The following is a 17596-nucleotide window of genomic DNA, read 5'->3' as shown; positions in this document are numbered from 1 at the left end:
CTTACATGACACCTTATTCTTTTAAGAACATGAAATATCTCTCTATATCTAGAACATGGCAATAATAGAATAATTAATGTAAAGACATGCCATGTGAACTTGCAACAATTTAAAACATGTAGATTGTCATAATATAGAATTGATAAATACACAATCTACCATATGAGAGGAAATTCTTCAAAGAATGGTGATATAATTTTAAAACATGCTTAAGTGCTTTCTATTTCTATGTGACTACACAAGACACACGACAATTTAAGATAATTGCACTTAAGAATATAAATGTTACCATCCTTTGACTTTCCTCCATGTTGTAGGCTTTGATATTCCGCACATGATGATTCTTTATTTCCTACAACATTAATATCTTTCCGAGATGATATGAGTTTAGAATACAATAAATTTAAGTAACCTTGGGTCAATCTTGAATACGTAGATCATTTGAAGATTGATAGCTTGAGTTGATAAGAATTGAATGAACTCTCTTAAGCACCCCAAGGTTTCATATCATCTCCTTTTCCTGCAAAGCTTGTCAAGCATATTTTGGTACCCATCGCTTGATGGGTCCATCACGGTTAGTCAACAAGGATCTAGGAACCCAAAAGTCTTTTGTGTTAGCACTAGGTAAACTCATTACCTTTCTAGCACAAGTTGCAATTTTGGGTTGCCTAGTTACATGAGAATTAATTGACAAGCTAGGAGTGGAATTGTTACCAATGGGACAATCCTTGCATTGATGTCCCTTCTTTCGGCATGTGTAGCATAGGCGCTTTTCAAGTTTTGAAGTTTTCTTCTTTCCTCGCTTGTTGCATGCTACATGGTTAGTAAAAACTTTCTTTTCTAACCCTATGCCTTTTTGTTTTAAATGGGGACAAGATCTAAGCAAGTGTCCCTTCTTGGAGCATTTAAAACAACGTCTATCATCCTTGTTAATAATCAAGCTATTTTTAATGTAGGGACATGACCTAATCAAGTGCCCCTCTTCAAAGCATTCACTACACTTCTTAATGTGAAGTGTGGCTTGATCATTACCTTGGATGTTACCTTTTGTGGAGGCGTGGTTGAGGCTTTTGGAGGAGGTGTTGAATTTCATCTTTTGTTTCTTCCTCTTGGCAATCCTCAAATCCTTGACATTTTCTTCAAGGGATGTAGTGTATGCCACGGTTGTTCCCGTCTCAAGCTTCTTCACCATGTGATCACGGTTATCTTGAGAAGGTTGAGCAATGCACTTCCCTTTTAGTTGTGTCAAGCTCATCTTTAGCCTCTCATTTTCTTCTTTGAGCTTTTGATATGATTCATCATTTGTTCCTGCAAATTCTAGCTCAAGGAAAGATTTGCTTGTTGACAAACAACAAGCATTAGCACACGGTAATATAGTATCGATTTGAATACATGTGCATGAATGAGGTTGTTGGGATTTTAAGTTCTCTATCACAACCTCATGAGTCAAATTCAATATGATATGATCATCCATAAGATTTTCATGAGAACATAGAAGCATATCATATTTTTCTTGAAAAGCTAAGTTCTCAACTTTTAGCTTTTCTACTTGGTCCTTAAGCAAGGTATTCCTATTTACTAATTGAGCGATACAATGTAAAGCGTTATCTTGCTCAATTGAAATAGTTTCATACCTTTGGACCAAATCAACATGAGAGCACTTTAGCTCCTCATGTTCTTTAGTCAACTCGTCAAAGTGTAGCATTTTCATGGAGAGAATATCTTCTACCCTTTGACGAGCTTCGCTTTGCTCTCTTGCTCTTTCTAGAAGTTTGAGCATGACCGCCTTATCTTCTTGGCTTAGGCGAGCGTAGAGATGCACAAAGCTTCTTTCTTCCTCCTCATCCTCGTTTGTGCTTCCTCTATCATTTTCATTAGCCACACAACACATGTGGGAATCGAAATGGGAAGACAAACCTTTTGGAGAGGTGGATTCATCGTTTGGTCTCCATCGTTCATTTTCTCCTTCTTCCTTGCAAGGGTTAGTATCACAAAAACTAAAGGAAGTAGAGGCATCAAATGAACTATTATGTTTGGACTCATCAAACTTGATTTTAATTCTAGTCCAAATATCATGCGCATCGGGAATGGATTCGTCATAGTTTGATATGAAGGCACGATAATCTTCTTTGCTAAGAGAATTGTTTAAGATGTCAAAAGCTAGGTAGTTTAAGCGATAACATCTTTGATCCTCCTCGGAATTAATTTTTCCATTAAAACTAGAAGGGAAAATACTCTTGTCAATAATTTGTTCTAATTGAGGATGTATGGTTCTAAAGGCATTTATCACACTAGTAGACCATGAATCATAATTAGAACAATCATCAAATAATATCTCAAGAGTTACCTCCTTTTGAGTTGCGTTCGTTGGAGGAGTCTTCTTGTTCTTTTGGGATCTTCTACGAGCCATCACTTCGAGTTGTTAGACTCAAGATGAAGTGCCTAGCTCTGATACCAATTGATAGTCGCCTAGAGGGGGGGTGGATAGGCGAAACCTGAAAATTAAAACTTTATCCCCCAACTAGATCCTTTGATTAGTGGTTAGAACAAGATGAACAATTATCGGAGTATAAAAACTAAGTTCTTGCTAGTAAAGAGTATAGCTTTCAAATAATGCGGAAGTGATAAATCAATATAACTAATAATTCTATGATGACCAAGCAAGAAAGCTTAGATGAAAAAGAGCACTAACTCAAGTTCTTTTCTTGCGGAGTGTTGCTTCACTTAAATGAGAGTTTAACTTGAAGCAACACCAAATGATATGAGCAAAGAATAGTGCAAGAGAACTTAGAGTAAGGGAAAGGAAACAAATCACAAGCAAAAGCACAATGAACACGGGTGATTTGTTTTACCGAGGTTCGGCCCTCGAAGGCCTAGTCCCCGTTGAGAAGTCCACTTAAGGACGGGTCTTTTTCAACCCTTTCCCTCTCTCTCCCGATCACACAAGGATCGGCGAGCTCTTCTTCTTCTCAAGGATCACTCTCGATCCCACAAGGACCACCACAATCTTTGGTGTCTCTTGCTAGCTTTTACAAGCCTCCAACACTTTGGAGGAAGTTCAAATGGGAGTCAAAAACTCCACGCGCAAATGAACACAAAGATGTAGCACACACTATCTCTCAATGAATCTCACAAGGCGCTAGGGCTAAACTCAATTGAGTAGCTCTCAATTGCTTGCTCTCTCTTTTGTGGCACTTGTGTTGGTTGTAGTGGACTAAATCTTGTGTATAGGATGTATCAATGAATATAGGTGGTTGGGAGGGCTTGAGTATGTCAACTAGATGACTTGGAATGTTGCTTGAACTCCCACACCTTGAAGTGGCCGGTTGGGGTGGTATTTATAGCCACCATCCAAAAACTAGCCGTTGATGAAGTCTGCTGGCGATGGGCGCACCGGACAGTCCGGTGCACACCGGACATGTCCGGTGCCCCAGCCACGTCATCCTATCCGTTGGGGTTGGAGCTGGTCGACCGTTGGAGGCTTTTGTCCTCATGTGGCACCGGACAGTCCGGTGCACACCGGACAGTCCGGTGTCTCTCTGATCCTCTGCTCTGGCTTCTGCCGCGTGTACTGTTCTGCACTGTTTACTGTCAGAGTCGACCGTTGGGCGCAGATGACCGTTGCTCCGCTGGCACACCGGACAGTCCGGTGTACACCGGACAGTCCGGTGAATTTTAGCGGAGCAGCCTTCGTGAAATCCCGAGGCTGCCGAGTTCCTGAGGCCGCGTTCCGTTGGAGCACCGGACACTGTCCGGTGTACACCGGACAGTCCGGTGAATTATAGCGCGCCGGCCCTGGACTTTCCCGAAGATGGCGAGTTTGAGTCTGCGTTTCCTGGTGCACCGGACAGGTACTGTTCACTGTCCGGTGGCACACCGGACAGTCCGGTGCGCCAGACCAGGGGTGCCTTCGGTTGCCCCTTTGCTCCTTTATTTTGACTCTTGTCTTGTTCTTTTTATTGGTTTTATGTTGAATCTTTGACACCTGTAGAACATATAATCTAGAGCAAACTATTAGTCCAATTGTTTGTGTTGGACATTCAATCACCAAAATCATTTAGGAGAAGGTTTAAAGCCTATTTCCCTTTCACGGGGCATCGAAGCCAACCCGGAGAAGATCGCAGCGATCACAAACATGGGGCCCATCAAGGACTTAAAAGGCGTACAGAGGGTCATGGGATGCCTCGCGGCCTTGAGCCGTTTCATCTTGCGCCTCGGCGAAAGAGGCCTGCCCCTGTACCGCCTCTTAAGGAAGTCCGAGTGCTTCACTTGGACTCCCGAGGCCGAGGAAGCCCTCGGGAACCTGAAAGCGCTCCTCACCAAGGCGCCCATCTTGGTACCCCCAGCTGATGGAGAAACCCTCCTGGTCTACGTCGCCGCAACCACTCAGGTGGTCAGCGCCGCGATCGTAGTCGAAAGGCAGGAAGAGGGGCATGCTTTGCCCGTTCAGAGGCCAGTTTACTTCGTCAGCGAAGTGCTGTCCGAGACCAAGATCCGCTACCCACAAGTCCAGAAGCTGCTATACGCAGTGATCCTGACGAGACGAAAGCTGCGACATTACTTCGAGTCCCATCCGGTGACTGTGGTGTCATCCTTCCCCCTGGGGGAGATCATCCAGTGCCGAGAAGCCTCGGGACGGATCGCGAAGTGGGCGGTGGAAATCATGGGCGAGGCAATCTCGTTCGCCCCTCGGAAGGCCATCAAGTCCCAGGTACTGGCGGATTTCGTAGCCGAATGGGTCGATACCCAGTTGCCAACGGCTCCGATCCAGCCAGAGCTCTGAACCATGTTTTTCGACGGGTCGCTGATGAAGACGGGAGCTGGCGCGGGCCTGCTTTTCGTCTCGCCCCTCAGAAAACACCTGCGCTATGTGCTCCGCCTCCATTTCCCGGCGTCCAACAATGTGGCTGAGTACGAGGCTCTGATCAACGGACTGCGAATCGCCATCGAGCTAGGGGTCCGACGCCTCGATGCGCACGGCGACTCGCAGCTCGTCATCGACCAAGTCATGAAGAACTCCCACTGCCGCGACCCGAAGATGGAGGCCTACTGTGAAGAGGTTCGACGCCTGGAAGACAAGTTCTACGGGCTCGAGCTTAACCACATCGCCCGGCGCTACAACGAGACTGCGGACGAGTTGGCGAAGATAGCCTCGGGGCGGACAATGGTTCCCCCGGACGTCTTCTCCCGGGATCTGCACCAACCCTCCGTCAAGGTAGGCGATGCGATCGAGCCCGAGGCACCCTCGGCCTCGTCCGAGGTAACCTCGGCCCAGCCCGAGCCATCCTCGGTTCAACCCGAGGAACCCTCGGAGCCCAAGGGCGAAGCGCTGCACATCGAGGAGGAGCAGAACGGGGTCGTGCCAGATCAAGATTGGAAGACCCCGTACCTGCAATATCTCCGCCGAGGAGAACTGCCCCTCGACCGAGCCGAGGCTCGGCGGGTAGCGCGACGAGCAAAATCGTTCGTCCTGCTGGGCGATGAGAAGGAGCTCTACCACCGCAGCCCCTCGGGCATCCTCCAGCGATGCATCACCACTGCCGAGGGTCAGGACCTCCTGCAGGAAATACACTCGGGGGCTTGCGGTCATCATGCAGCGCCTCGAACCCTCGTTGGGAACGCTTTCCGCCAAGGCTTCTACTGGCCAACGGCGGTGGCTGACGCCACTAGAATTGTCCGCGCCTGCGAAGGGTGCCAATTCTATGCGAAGCAGACCCACCTGCCCGCTCAGGCTCTGCAGACGATACCCATCACCTGGCCCTTCGCTGTGTGGGGTCTGGACCTCGTCGGCCCTTTGCAGAAGGCGCCCGGGGGCTACACGCACCTGCTGGTCGCCATCGACAAATTCTCCAAGTGGATCGAGGTCCGACCCCTAAACAGCATCAGGTCCGAGCAGGCGGTGGCGTTCTCCACCAATATCATCCATCGCTTCGGGGTCCCGAACTCCATCATCACCGACAATGGCACCCAGTTCACCGGCAAAAAATTCTTGGATTTTTGCGAGGATCACAACATCCGGGTGGACTGGGCCGCCGTAGCTCATCCCATGTCGAATGGGCAAGTAGAGCGTGCCAATGGCATGATCCTACAAGGGCTCAAGCCTCGGATCTACAACAGTCTCAACAAGTTCGGCAAGCGGTGGATGAAGGAACTCCCCTCGGTGGTCTGGAGCCTGAGGACGACGCCAAGCCGGGCCACGGGTTTCACGCCGTTTTTTCTGGTTTACGGGGCCGAGGCCATTCTGCCCACGGACCTGGAATACGGCTCCCCGAGGACGAGGGCCTACAACGAAGAAAGCAACCAAGCTAGCCGAGAAGACTCGCTGGACCAGCTGGACGAGGCTCGGGACAGGGCCTTACTACACTCGGCGCGGTATCAGCAGTCCCTGCGACGCTACCACGCCCGAGGGGTCCGACCCCGAGATCTCCAGGTGGGCGATCTAGTGCTTCGGCTGCGGCAAGACGCCCGAGGGAGGCACAAGCTCACGCCTCCCTGGGAGGGGCCGTTCATCATCGCCAAAGTTCTGAAGCCCGGAACGTACAAGCTGGCCAACAGTCAAGGCGAGGTCTACGGCAACGCTTGGAACATCCAACAGCTACGTCGCTTTTACCCTTAAGATGTTTCCAAGTTGTTCATATACCTCACACCCACGCAAAGTTTAGTCAACAAGGAAGGGTCAGCCTCGCCTCGGCAAAGCCCGACCCTCCCTCGGGGGCTAAAAGGGGGTTAACCCCCTCTGCGTCAAAATTTTCCTCAAACAAAAAACCTCTTTCACCAGAACATCTTTCGTGCTTTTTGACTACTTCGAAAAGTGGGTCCTGGAAACGACGGGGTACACGTAAGCAGTCAAGGCTGACCGAGCCGAGGGACTCCTACGCCTCCGGGATACGGATGCCTCACTCATCACCTTCTGCGATAAGTAACTCGCGCTCGGATAAAGTGACCCCGCGGATCGAACGAGTCTTTACGCACGGAAGCTCTTCTGTTGGAGCGGTTCTTCGAGCCTTCTCGACCGAGTCGGTGACAGGGCCTCATGGATGGGTAAAAGTACGCGTAAGCGGCGAGGCCGACCGAGCCGAGGGACTCCCACGCCTCCGGGATACGGATACCTCACTCATCACCTCCCGCGAGAAGCAACTCTTGCTCGCACTAACATCCCTGCTACCGACAAAAAGTCCAGATACTCGAAACAAGAGGAAAAGAGACACAGCTTTATAACGCAACAAGGGTGTGCGCTCTGGCCTCAACGGCCGCGCAAGGCCCACGCTACAAGACGATTTGACCCTGCAGGCTCGGATCTTGACGCTGGAAGAGGGCGACGACACCCTCGGCATCAGCAGCACCTTCGGCAAGGCCCGACCTAGCCTCGGGCGGCGACGCGGTCCGAAGGCCTCCGCTCCGAAGGACGACGTCGTCACCGCGCTCGAGCAATCTCTGTCAGGGACTTCTCCGAGAACCCGGCCCGAGCGGACAGCTCGACCGGCCACCTCCGGGGCCTCGGCCGACCACCTTCCGAGGGCGCCAGCTCGGTCCGAGGCCTCGGCTGATCAGCTCCAGCGTCGATCCTGCCAGCAGACGACCCAGCTGGGCTCCGGCCAACCAGGTTTCATTTCCGAGCCAACAACGCCTCTGTTTGTGCTGATATCGCTACCCCTGGCCTCGGCTCGTCGAAGAGCGGCCGAGGGGTCTCCTTAACTAAGCTAGAGGAGCCTCGGACAACAGGTCCGACCGAGTCGAGGGATTCCTACGCCTCCGGGATACGGATACCTCACTCGTCACCTGGACACGGGGCGACTCATGCTTGGTGAAGCGATTCAGACAATCGACAGGCGACTCTTAGTGCTCAGAAATGAGGAAAAAACACGGCTCTATGCCGGAGCTACATACATGTTCAGGCCCCGAAAGCCGAAAATGAACAAAAAAACCCGGCACTCGAAGTGCCATTACAAACGGAACTCCGGTCCCCCCCCCCCCCCGCAGGTGCGAACAACCCCACTCGATAGGGGCGGGCCTGCGGGGCGGCGGAAAGACTCTCACCCCCCGAGGACGAGAGCCAGCCATTCAGGCCAGGAGACGGAGACCCAGGGCTACTGACGGAGTTGGCAATCTCATCAGTAGAGAAGCCAGTTCCGTCCGCCGACGCCTTGGGACCCCCCACTTCCGGCATGGCTAGAGGAAGTCTCCGTGATGATGGAGGATGCCGTTCTCACCCCAGGAACACGGGGAAGAAGAGGGCAACCGACCCACACGGAGACAGCTCCCTGGCTCGCCTCGTCCTCCCTCTTGGCCTGGTGATGAAAATCCTTGAGGCCGAGGGAAGGGCAGAGACCGCAGCCCGGCTCGCTTTCCCCCACCATCAAGCCGGAGGTCGCCCTCTTGGGTGACCGCCGGTAGAGGGGTGCAGCCGGGCTGCATGATGAAAATCCTTGAAGCCGAACGATGGCTGAAAGGTACCAACTCCCACAGAGTTGCGTCCCTCCGGCGATGGAGCAAAAAGACGGCGGTCTCCCCTATCCGGGGGCTCGGAAGATGGAAAGACGCAATGCATAAGGGAGGTAGGAGACATGGTCACCTCACGAAGAGGGTCGCCCTCCTTTTAAAGGCAACTCCCCCTGCTTGCGCCCTCAACCGTCGCGGGCGGAGTCTTCTCCAACACGCCTCCAAAGTCCTTCCCTGCGACACGGGGGCTGGGGCCCGCCTGTCACGCAGACCGGCTCCAAGCAGAGAAAGCCGAACCGCCGCGCACGACGCACGCAACCGCCCAGCGGTTACAAGTAACCCTCCACTTTTGCCCAGACCAACGGGCAAAAGGGGCGAGCGGCCATGCAGGCGGCATGCAACCGCGCCAAGTGGACGCGCCTCTCTGACTCCTGACAGGCCAGTGCGACGGCTCAAGCCCACGCGTCGTTCAACTGGCGCACCGGGCGCTGCATGCGAACCACCGCGCCTCTCGCTCCACCACCGCACCTCCTCGATTGCGGAACCGATACCGCGACTCGAGGCCGCCCAGCCCGCGATCCAGCGGCGCCAGCCTGGCGCAGCGGTCAAACGCGGTCAAAAATGGGCCGGCAGTGATGACGGTGGCAGGCGCGCGAGGGCAGCAGTCACGCCATCGGCCAGGCTCACGTCCCATCTGGAGGCAGCAAGAGAACCCCCTCTCACGGCGTGAAGACGACGCGTCCGTGACCCGTACCTCGAACGGCTCGCGCACGCGCAACGGCAACCTCGCCAACTACTCACCTCGGCGCATTAACTCCGCGGTTCGACGGACAGCGCTACGAGCGGGAGCGGCTGGTGACGTTTCGCCCTCGCCAAAACGACCACGCCGAAAAAGGTACGCCACGACGTTCAATTTCGAACCCATTTCCCTTTTCCTTCTTTCTCTATCTCTTGCAACAGGGACCGAGAAGGGGGATAACCCCAAAGGGATCCTTCCCCGTGAAGGAACTAGGCTCCGAGCCTCCCTACTGATCAGGGGTTCGAAGGCTGGCCCCCCGAAGGGTTCAACAGCCGCCTCAGATCGCGTGGGCCCGACACCCACTACTGGTCAGGGGTTCGAAGGTCGGCCCCCGAAAGGTTCCACGACCGCCTCAGGCTACTCGGGCTCCGTGCCCCCTACTGATCAGGGGTTCGAAGGCTGGCCTGTCGAAGGGTTCACAGCCGCCTCAGACGCCGAGCGAGGGATGACCAGGGGTACGTTCGATACATAACCAAGGCTCGGGCTGCGCTCCCGAGGTACCCTAGGACATTTCCGAGACCAGTGGGAACGACTCTGTAACGGAATCCCATCGGAGGGAGGCAACGAGCCCTCGGACCCCGTCGCCAGGGGACCGGGTCCGGCAGATCACCCGCAGGTACTTTTGGGCGTGCCTCCGGGCCCCTAGCCGACCCCCAACGAACGGGGCACGGACGTCCACTCGGATTACCCGATCGCAGCTCACCGGAGACACCATGTTCGGTGCCCATCGAGGGTAACATGGCGCACTCCCCCCCTCCTCCTTGCGGAAAGGCGACGTAGGGGCGTATATAAAAAGTCGAGTCTGTCCCTGATCGTCCTCTCGCTCCGTGCGAGGGCTCGGGGGCTGCTCTCGCAAACCCGGCTCCGGCCGAACCGTTGACAGCGTCAACATACCAGCCCGAGAACTTGGGCCCCGACAGTGCACCTGGGTTACGCCCTGCTCGCATGAGGGAACCGCCAGACCAGCCGAAGCATTGCGCAAGGCATTAAGACCTCGAAGGAGTGAAACCACTCCTCCGAGGCCTCGGGGGCTACACCCGGCGGGTGCGCTCGCGCGCACCCACCGGAACAAAGTACCTCCGAGAAAGGCTGGTCCCCTTGCAAAAAAGTGCGATGCAAGCCTCCAAGCGAGTGTTAACACTCTCTTCGAGGCTCGGGGGCTACTGTCGGGGACCATAATTAGGGGTACCCTCAAGACGCCTAATTCTCAGCTGGTAACCCCCATCAGCATAAAGATGCAAAGGCCTGATGGGTTTGATTAAGTCAGGGATCAGTCCATACGAGTGACTTGACCACGCCACGCCCGAGCCTAGCCTCGGGCGAGGGCAGCCGACCCTAAGATGACTCCGTCTCGCCTGAGGTCTCCTCTTTCACGGCAGACGCATCTCCGGCTCGCCCTAGGCCCCGCCTCCGATAAGGAGAAACCCTGACTAAATCACCGCACCAACCGACCGAGTCACCAGGGCGTTTAACGCAAAAGGTAAGATCGACGGGCGACCAGACTTCGCCAGTGGTGCCATAGGAGACTCCGCCCGACCCAGGGCTCGGACACGGGCTAAGGCCCCGGAAGACGGCGAACTCCGCTCCGCCCGACCCAGGGCTCGGACTCAGGCTAAGGCCCCGGAAGACGGCGAACTCCGCTCCGCCCGACCCCAGGGCTCGGACTCGGGCTAAGGCCCCGGAAGACGGCGACCTCCGCCTCGCCCGACCCAGGGCTCGGACTCCGCCTCGGCCTCTGCCGAATAATCTCCGCCTCGCCCGACCCAGGGCTCGGACTCTGTCTCTGTCTTGCAGGACGGACTCGGCCTCGGCCTCGGAGGAGCCTCCACGACGCCCGACCTAGGATACGAGACCGCCACGTCAACAGGAAGCGTCATCATCACCCTGCCCTGAGCTGACTTGGGTCGCAGAGAACAAGACCGGCGTCCCATCTGGCCAGCTATGCCAGATAGGCCATGATGGCGCCCCGCTAGATCATGACGACGGCGGCTCCCAGCTCCCTTACGAAAGCAGGAGAACGTCAGCAAGGGCCCAGCCACCTCGACAGCTGTCCTCCCGTCCGGCTCCGTTACTCCTCCAACAGCCACGACGCCACACCAACAGGGTGCCACGATCTCTCCGGCTGCCACCTGGGCATGTACATAGGGCGCTAGCTCTCCCTCGCTAGACACGTAGCACCTTGCTACACCCCCATCTTGTACACCTGGACCCTCTCCTTACGACTATAAAAGGAAGGGCCAGGGCCTTCTTAGAGAAGGTTGGCCTCACGGGGACGAAAGGCAGGGGCAGGCGCTCTCTCGGGGCCGCTCTCTCCCTTCACCTCGTGCGGACGCTTGTAACCCCCTACTGCAAGCGCACCCGACCTGGGCGCAGGACGAACACGAAGGCCGCGGGAATTTCTCCGACTCCCTCACGACCCGGCTCCGGCCACCGACTCTCTCTCTCTCTCTCTGTTCCCCCCTTCGCGCTCGCTCCACGCGCTCGACCCATCTGGGCTGGGGCACGCGGCACTCTCACTCGTCGGCTCGAGGACCCCCCGGTCTCGGAACGCCGACAGTTTTAGAGCTCCGCTACAGTGTCGAAGCGGGAGCCGGCCGGGGCCCCTCTAAGGGTGTGTTTGGTTGAGGAGCGGAGAGGAATGAAACAGCTCCATTCTTATTTTTTTTTATGTTTGGTTTCTAACGGAGGAGAGCGGAGCGGCTCCTGGAGTCTATATATGACAAATATTTGGGATGCTCTCGCTCCACCAAAACGACTGGATGCGAGCGCTCTCCTCACTCTCCTCCCTCCACACTCATATAGCTCTCCAACCATACAATGAGCGGAGCGGCTCCGCTCTATTCTACTCTTCAACTAAACAAAAAATAAAGCGGTTCTGTTCTGCTCACCAAACACAGAATGAAATGGCTCAATTCCTAGAAACTGGAATGAAGCCGCTCCATCCCAGTTGGCTCCTCAACCAAACGCACCATAAATGTTCAAACTTTTCGTTTGCCTTTTAATTTAAAATGGCTTCTACTGTTTCTATTGCATTTTGTATTTATAGATTGCAGCTGCAACAATCTGAACAACTAGCTTTAATTCGAAGCAAACTGAAAATTGTTGATAACTGTCAACCATAAACAACATATTGTTTGGTTCACCTAACTAAAGTTTAGTTCCTATCACATCAAATATTTAAATAATAATTACGAGTATTATATATAGTTTAATTAAGAGTATTATATATTTCAAATGTTAAAAATGTTCAGATGGCGTCATTACTTTCAGCGATCATCAGCCTTTTCTGCAGCTGTGACACCTTGGCTCGAGCGGTTTGCAGAGCGTAGATTCGCGCTCTGGCGATTGGCGACGCCAAAAGATTCAACGAGTTGCCAACACTGCACGTGTCGAAAACTACTACATCCCCTTAGATCATCCATGTTCGATGCGTCAAATCAGAAGAGATCCTTCGGTGTTCACGAAATCACGCGTCAAGCCGGCAAATGCAGCAGACAACAGCCAGCTTTTAGGCTGGCTCCAACAAGACCCTCTAAAGGGTTCTGTACCCTAAATTTAGAGGACGAGGACTCCCTCCAGCAACGTCCTCTAAACGGTCCTCTAAATTTAGAGAACGCTGCTGGATCCTCTATATGTAGAGTTTCTCTAAACGGTTCTCTATCTATTTGAATACTTTAAACAACCGATTTAATAAAACTAAAATATGTACAATACATTTGAGAGTATGACAAATACGTATGTACAAAAATTAAAAAATTAAAAATGTCTTTAATATAGGTATTTATATGTAGAGGACGTGATTTAGAGGACGTTGTTGGAGAGAAAGTAGATATAGGAGATGGAATCTTTTAGAGAAGACTGTAAAGGACGGATATAGAGGATGTATATAGAGGACGTTGCTGGAGACAGTCTTATATCCCCAATGCGGCACACATTCTTCAGTTCTGCTGCATAATGTACACGGCAAGCCCGTTCAGTTCGAGATAGGGGTATCTCCGCATCGATTGCTAGGGACCTACTCCTGACCTCCATTCCAACTTTCAAAGATAGAGAGGTATCTCATCCAGCGACACGGTTAAATCATGGTGAAAGGCAAGCAGTACAAATCACTATTACACAATGTAGGATTGTACTGCCTGTTTGGTTTCTCTAATATATTTACAAAACTAATTATATAGATAAACACTAAACGATAAGTTGAATCTATTAAACCTAATTAGTCCATGATTCGTCCATATGATGCTACAGTAAACGTGTGCTAATCATGGGTGTCTCACAATTTAATCTTAATCTATGTGATTACTTTTGTAATTATTTAATACCCATATTTGGTATTCAAGCTAAACTTTAGTCCTTGAACCAAACATCACATAAATGTTGCAACAATATATGATTAGACCAGAATACAGCAGTATGAGCTAGTCATGCCTGCACTCCCTGCAGAACATTCTGATCGGCAACAGCTTCAAAAATCTCGATAACGGCCCAGGCTGGGCGTAGAGCAACCTAGAATCAGCATTAAACAATCCATACAAAGAATTACAATCCTCACTTTTTAAAAAGTCGAACAAACCAAAGATGTATAAAACATACTAACATGTAATACAAAACAATTGTTGTTAAATTGATTATATGACATATATTTTCATAGTAAACTTAATCAGAGACATACAGTACATGTTAATATTATTCACTAAACTAGCTAAAACGTAAAGTAGTTTAGCCTGCACAACGCGTAATCCTTTGTGAACAAAAGGAATAAGCATATAACTTGGGAGAGATGCAGTCAATCAAGAGAGCATGAAATCTATTCAGCGATCAGTAGTCATATATTGAGATCTGAGATTTAAAACAGCACCTATTGAGATTTAAAACAGGCAGCGTTGATGCTTGGGGGTAAGTATAAGTGCCGAAGAAGCGAACACACTACCAACTAAACAGCATCACTTCAGGGACAACACTTTCAATTACTAACTCAGAGCAGGCACTACTAGTCTACAGCATCTCAAAAGACAGACAGCTTCCAGACGCTACGGAGCAGCAAAGCCCGGTTAGGCCCAACGACGATGAGATTTCCCTGCTGACTGCAAGCACTTGGGCAGCCCAGAGTTTCACCCGTCATCCATCACTCATCACCCTGCAAAACCAATTTCAAATGGACGGGACCAGTAAGGTTTGGGATCCACAAAGTAAAACCAGCAGTGGAAAACAAGAGTCGGGGCAGGGCACAGGAGGGTTTGCTTTGACCTCCTCGTCCCCGTCGTTGACCTCGGACTTGGACTTGTCAGAATCACCAGACAATGTGGGTCCTCCTCCAGACTGCAGTGACAGACGACACGTGACTCACATCACACAGACGAATTACCGAGGCAATGCCGGGCAACGTGAGTGGAGTAGATGTAGAACATACTGCACCTGCTTGTTGTTATAGGCGTCCATCTTCTTTGTGTACTCAACCTTCAGCTTCTCGGCCTTAGATACGTAGGGAGCCTTCTCCTGCGATTCAGAAACTGCACAACGTCAAAGGGCGGGCAAGGGAACAAACGTATACTGCATCGGAGCGTTGAAGTGAATATGCAAGTTGAACAAAACCCTTCTAGGAACGAACAGATTTCAACATCGAATTCAACAAAATAGTAAGCCCGCACAACTTATTGAACCAAACCGCCAGTGTCAGAGGATAGCATTACGCAGCAGCAAGTCCACAAATCTGAACTGAAGTCTAAACAATTGTCTAGACAATTAACATAGCCACCAATTACAATTCCAAAACATGAAGCATGGTGAAGTTTGAACTGAAATCATGAGCAAAACAGCCCCAATTTCGAAATCAACAAACGATGATATTTGGATAGATCTAAACGACAAACGCGGCCAAGCAGAGGGGCCAACCCAGACGAAACTAGACCGGCACATTCATCGTAAGAACAACAAAGCACATCACAACTAACTGCAGTCTCAAACGGTTAAAAAAGGAACGGGGAGCAAGCAAACTCACGGCATCAGACAAGGACTTCCACATGTCACCACCAGCCTTGCCAATCTGACATCCACAAAGTAACAAACATCAGAAACGGAAGTTTCATGTCAGCAAATCACGAACATTCAAATCCAATGAAGGAGTCATGCATCACTAACATTCGAAACAATGAAGGAATGATGGATGAAACAACACTTACCACTGAGACTTGTTTCACATTGGGGTGCTTCTCCTTGTAGTCCTTCCTGAACTCCTCCCTGCAAAAAACAGACCCAACTGATCAGAACAAAATCCAAATAACGGGAGAACGAAGGCCGCGTGGTCTGAAACTCACATGAAGACGAAGAACGCGGTCGGAGGCCTCTTGGGCTTGTTTGGGTCCTTCTCAACCTTGGTCTTCCTCACCGAGAGCCTTCGGCAAAAACAAACAAATCCCATCAAAATCAAAACCGGAAAAACAACGAGAATGGATGAAATAGGTGGTCAAACCGTATCGTACCTGGAGTCGCCACCGCCGGACCTCGCCCTCGACTTCATCTCGAGACCTACCGAACCAAATCCAATAAAACCATCAGCAACAACCCACACCAACAGCATCGAATTCACAGGGATTTGATTGAGATTTCCAAATCGCAGTACCTTGGAGCCGGATCGTGATGAGGGTTTGGAGGTGTGCACGTAAACGGGAGTGTGTAGCGTTAACGTGCGAGTGGAGAGGAAAAGGACGGAAAGTGGGGCGACTTTTAAAGGCAATGGCGGTGGGCATTTGCGCCGGATCCCGAATTTTTTTTGGGACGGTTTGGTTCAGCTTTTTTCTGATCAGCTTTTATGAAAATTTGGATGTGGGAACAATCTGGCTGTAGGAAAAATCTGACTATCATTACTATTACATGTGGAGTAAGATAAAATTATTCATAGGGCTCAGGATTTAGAAAGTGATGGATTCCTACTATTACAACGACTCAACCGATTATGTGTTTTATGTTGATTTTGGATGGTTTTTGCCCAATGAAATTTATAGAAGCTGGCTGAAAAGCTAAACGTTTGGTAGTCCGCAGCAGCTTTTGGTGGCCAAAAGCTGACAGAAGCCGAAACTGGGGGCGTTTGCCCCGTCATCGATCCGGGCGATCGCTTCCTTTGGCCACGGGAGCTGCTTTGATGGTTTGGCTGAGTTAGGAGCAGTGGGCCCATCCTGTCAGTGGCTTTATGGGTGAGGTTCAGGTTATTTTCGGCTGGAGGCGGGAGTTTTCACGGTGTGCTTGCTTTCTTCGCTCGACATGCGCTTATTGGAGGGTCAATTCGGCCATTTCGCGCTATAGCGAAACTGCGAAAAAGTGTCGAAGTTTTGGAGTGAGCCCACGCAATCATAGCACGGCCGTATGTGAGTATAGGTGACGAGTGACGACTGCCATGCAAGTAGCATATTGGTGAAAACATGCAAGCAACTGTTTAAATTTGTTGAAGGGCAAAACCTCTGACACCATTTAGTCCAACGAGGGCAAAAACTCTAGCACCATTTAGTCACGATTCAAAAATAGAAGTTTAAAACAGTGGCGAAGCTAGAGTAAATATAGAAGGGTACACCTCTCTTACGGGTATATAAAGATAAAACGTGGGTGATGCATATATTGTGAAAATTAACTATTATAACTGTATTTTTGGATTTTTAGGGGGTGCATGTGCACCCGTAAGCTACAACTAGGTGAGGCGTACGTTGCTACGGAGTGAACATGTTATGATAAGATATATTGAAATTCAAAACTACTAATTCTCATTTTATGTTCTTGTTAGCATCTTTTTAAAAGTTCAGAATTTTTACATACATTAAAAGCCTTACACATCGAACAAATCCATCGACTTTTAGATCGAAGTCACTTGAGGAATGGCCAGTAACTTCTTTGCTAGTGTTGATATCATCGTTGAAAGGGAATTAGGCTTACACCTAGTTCCTAAATATTTTTGGTGGTTGAATTGCCCAACACAAATATTGGACTAACTAGTTTGCTCTAGTGCATAAGTTATACAGGTGCAAAAGGTTCACACTTAGCCAATAAAAAGACCAAGTTTTGGATTCGACAAAGGAGCAACAAGGCAACCGAAGGCACCTCTGGCTGGAGGCACCGGACTGTCCGGTGTGCACCGGACAGTGTCCGGTGCGCCCAGAGGACTCCAACTCAAACTCTTCGCCCTCAGGATTTCTCGGAGGCCGGCGCGCTATAATTCACCGGACATGTCCGGTGTGCACCGGACATGTCCGGTGCTCCAAGGAAGCGCGGTCTCCGGAACTCGCCAGCCTCGGGTTCGCGCAGCAGCCGCTCCGCTAAAATTCACCGGACTGTCCGGTGTGCACCGGACTGTCCGGTGTGCCAGCGGAGTAA

The 17596-nt window shown here is 51.0% G+C and overlaps 1 protein-coding gene across 2 annotated transcripts; it reads right to left on the bottom strand.

The window, feature by feature from the left end:
• Positions 1-14023: 14023 nt before the first annotated feature.
• LOC100284781 (uncharacterized) lies at positions 14024-16014 on the bottom strand. 2 transcript variants are annotated; one of them, XM_008669873.3, is made up of 8 exons: positions 15858-16014; positions 15718-15763; positions 15553-15630; positions 15418-15475; positions 15237-15281; positions 14654-14734; positions 14507-14557; positions 14024-14375 (listed from the first exon to the last, which is right to left on the bottom strand). In XM_008669873.3, exons 1-8 carry the CDS (start codon positions 15982-15984, stop codon positions 14364-14366), a joined length of 498 nt encoding a protein of 165 aa, XP_008668095.1. In that variant the 5' UTR covers positions 15985-16014; the 3' UTR covers positions 14024-14363.
• Between the last annotated feature and the right edge of the window lie 1582 nt (positions 16015-17596).

This window comes from Zea mays, chromosome 2, assembly GCF_902167145.1.
Source record: "Zea mays cultivar B73 chromosome 2, Zm-B73-REFERENCE-NAM-5.0, whole genome shotgun sequence".
Classification (NCBI taxonomy): domain Eukaryota; kingdom Viridiplantae; phylum Streptophyta; class Magnoliopsida; order Poales; family Poaceae; genus Zea; species Zea mays.
The sequence above is the reverse complement of the archived record's forward strand: the minus strand, read 5'-3'. Positions and strand labels throughout refer to the sequence as shown.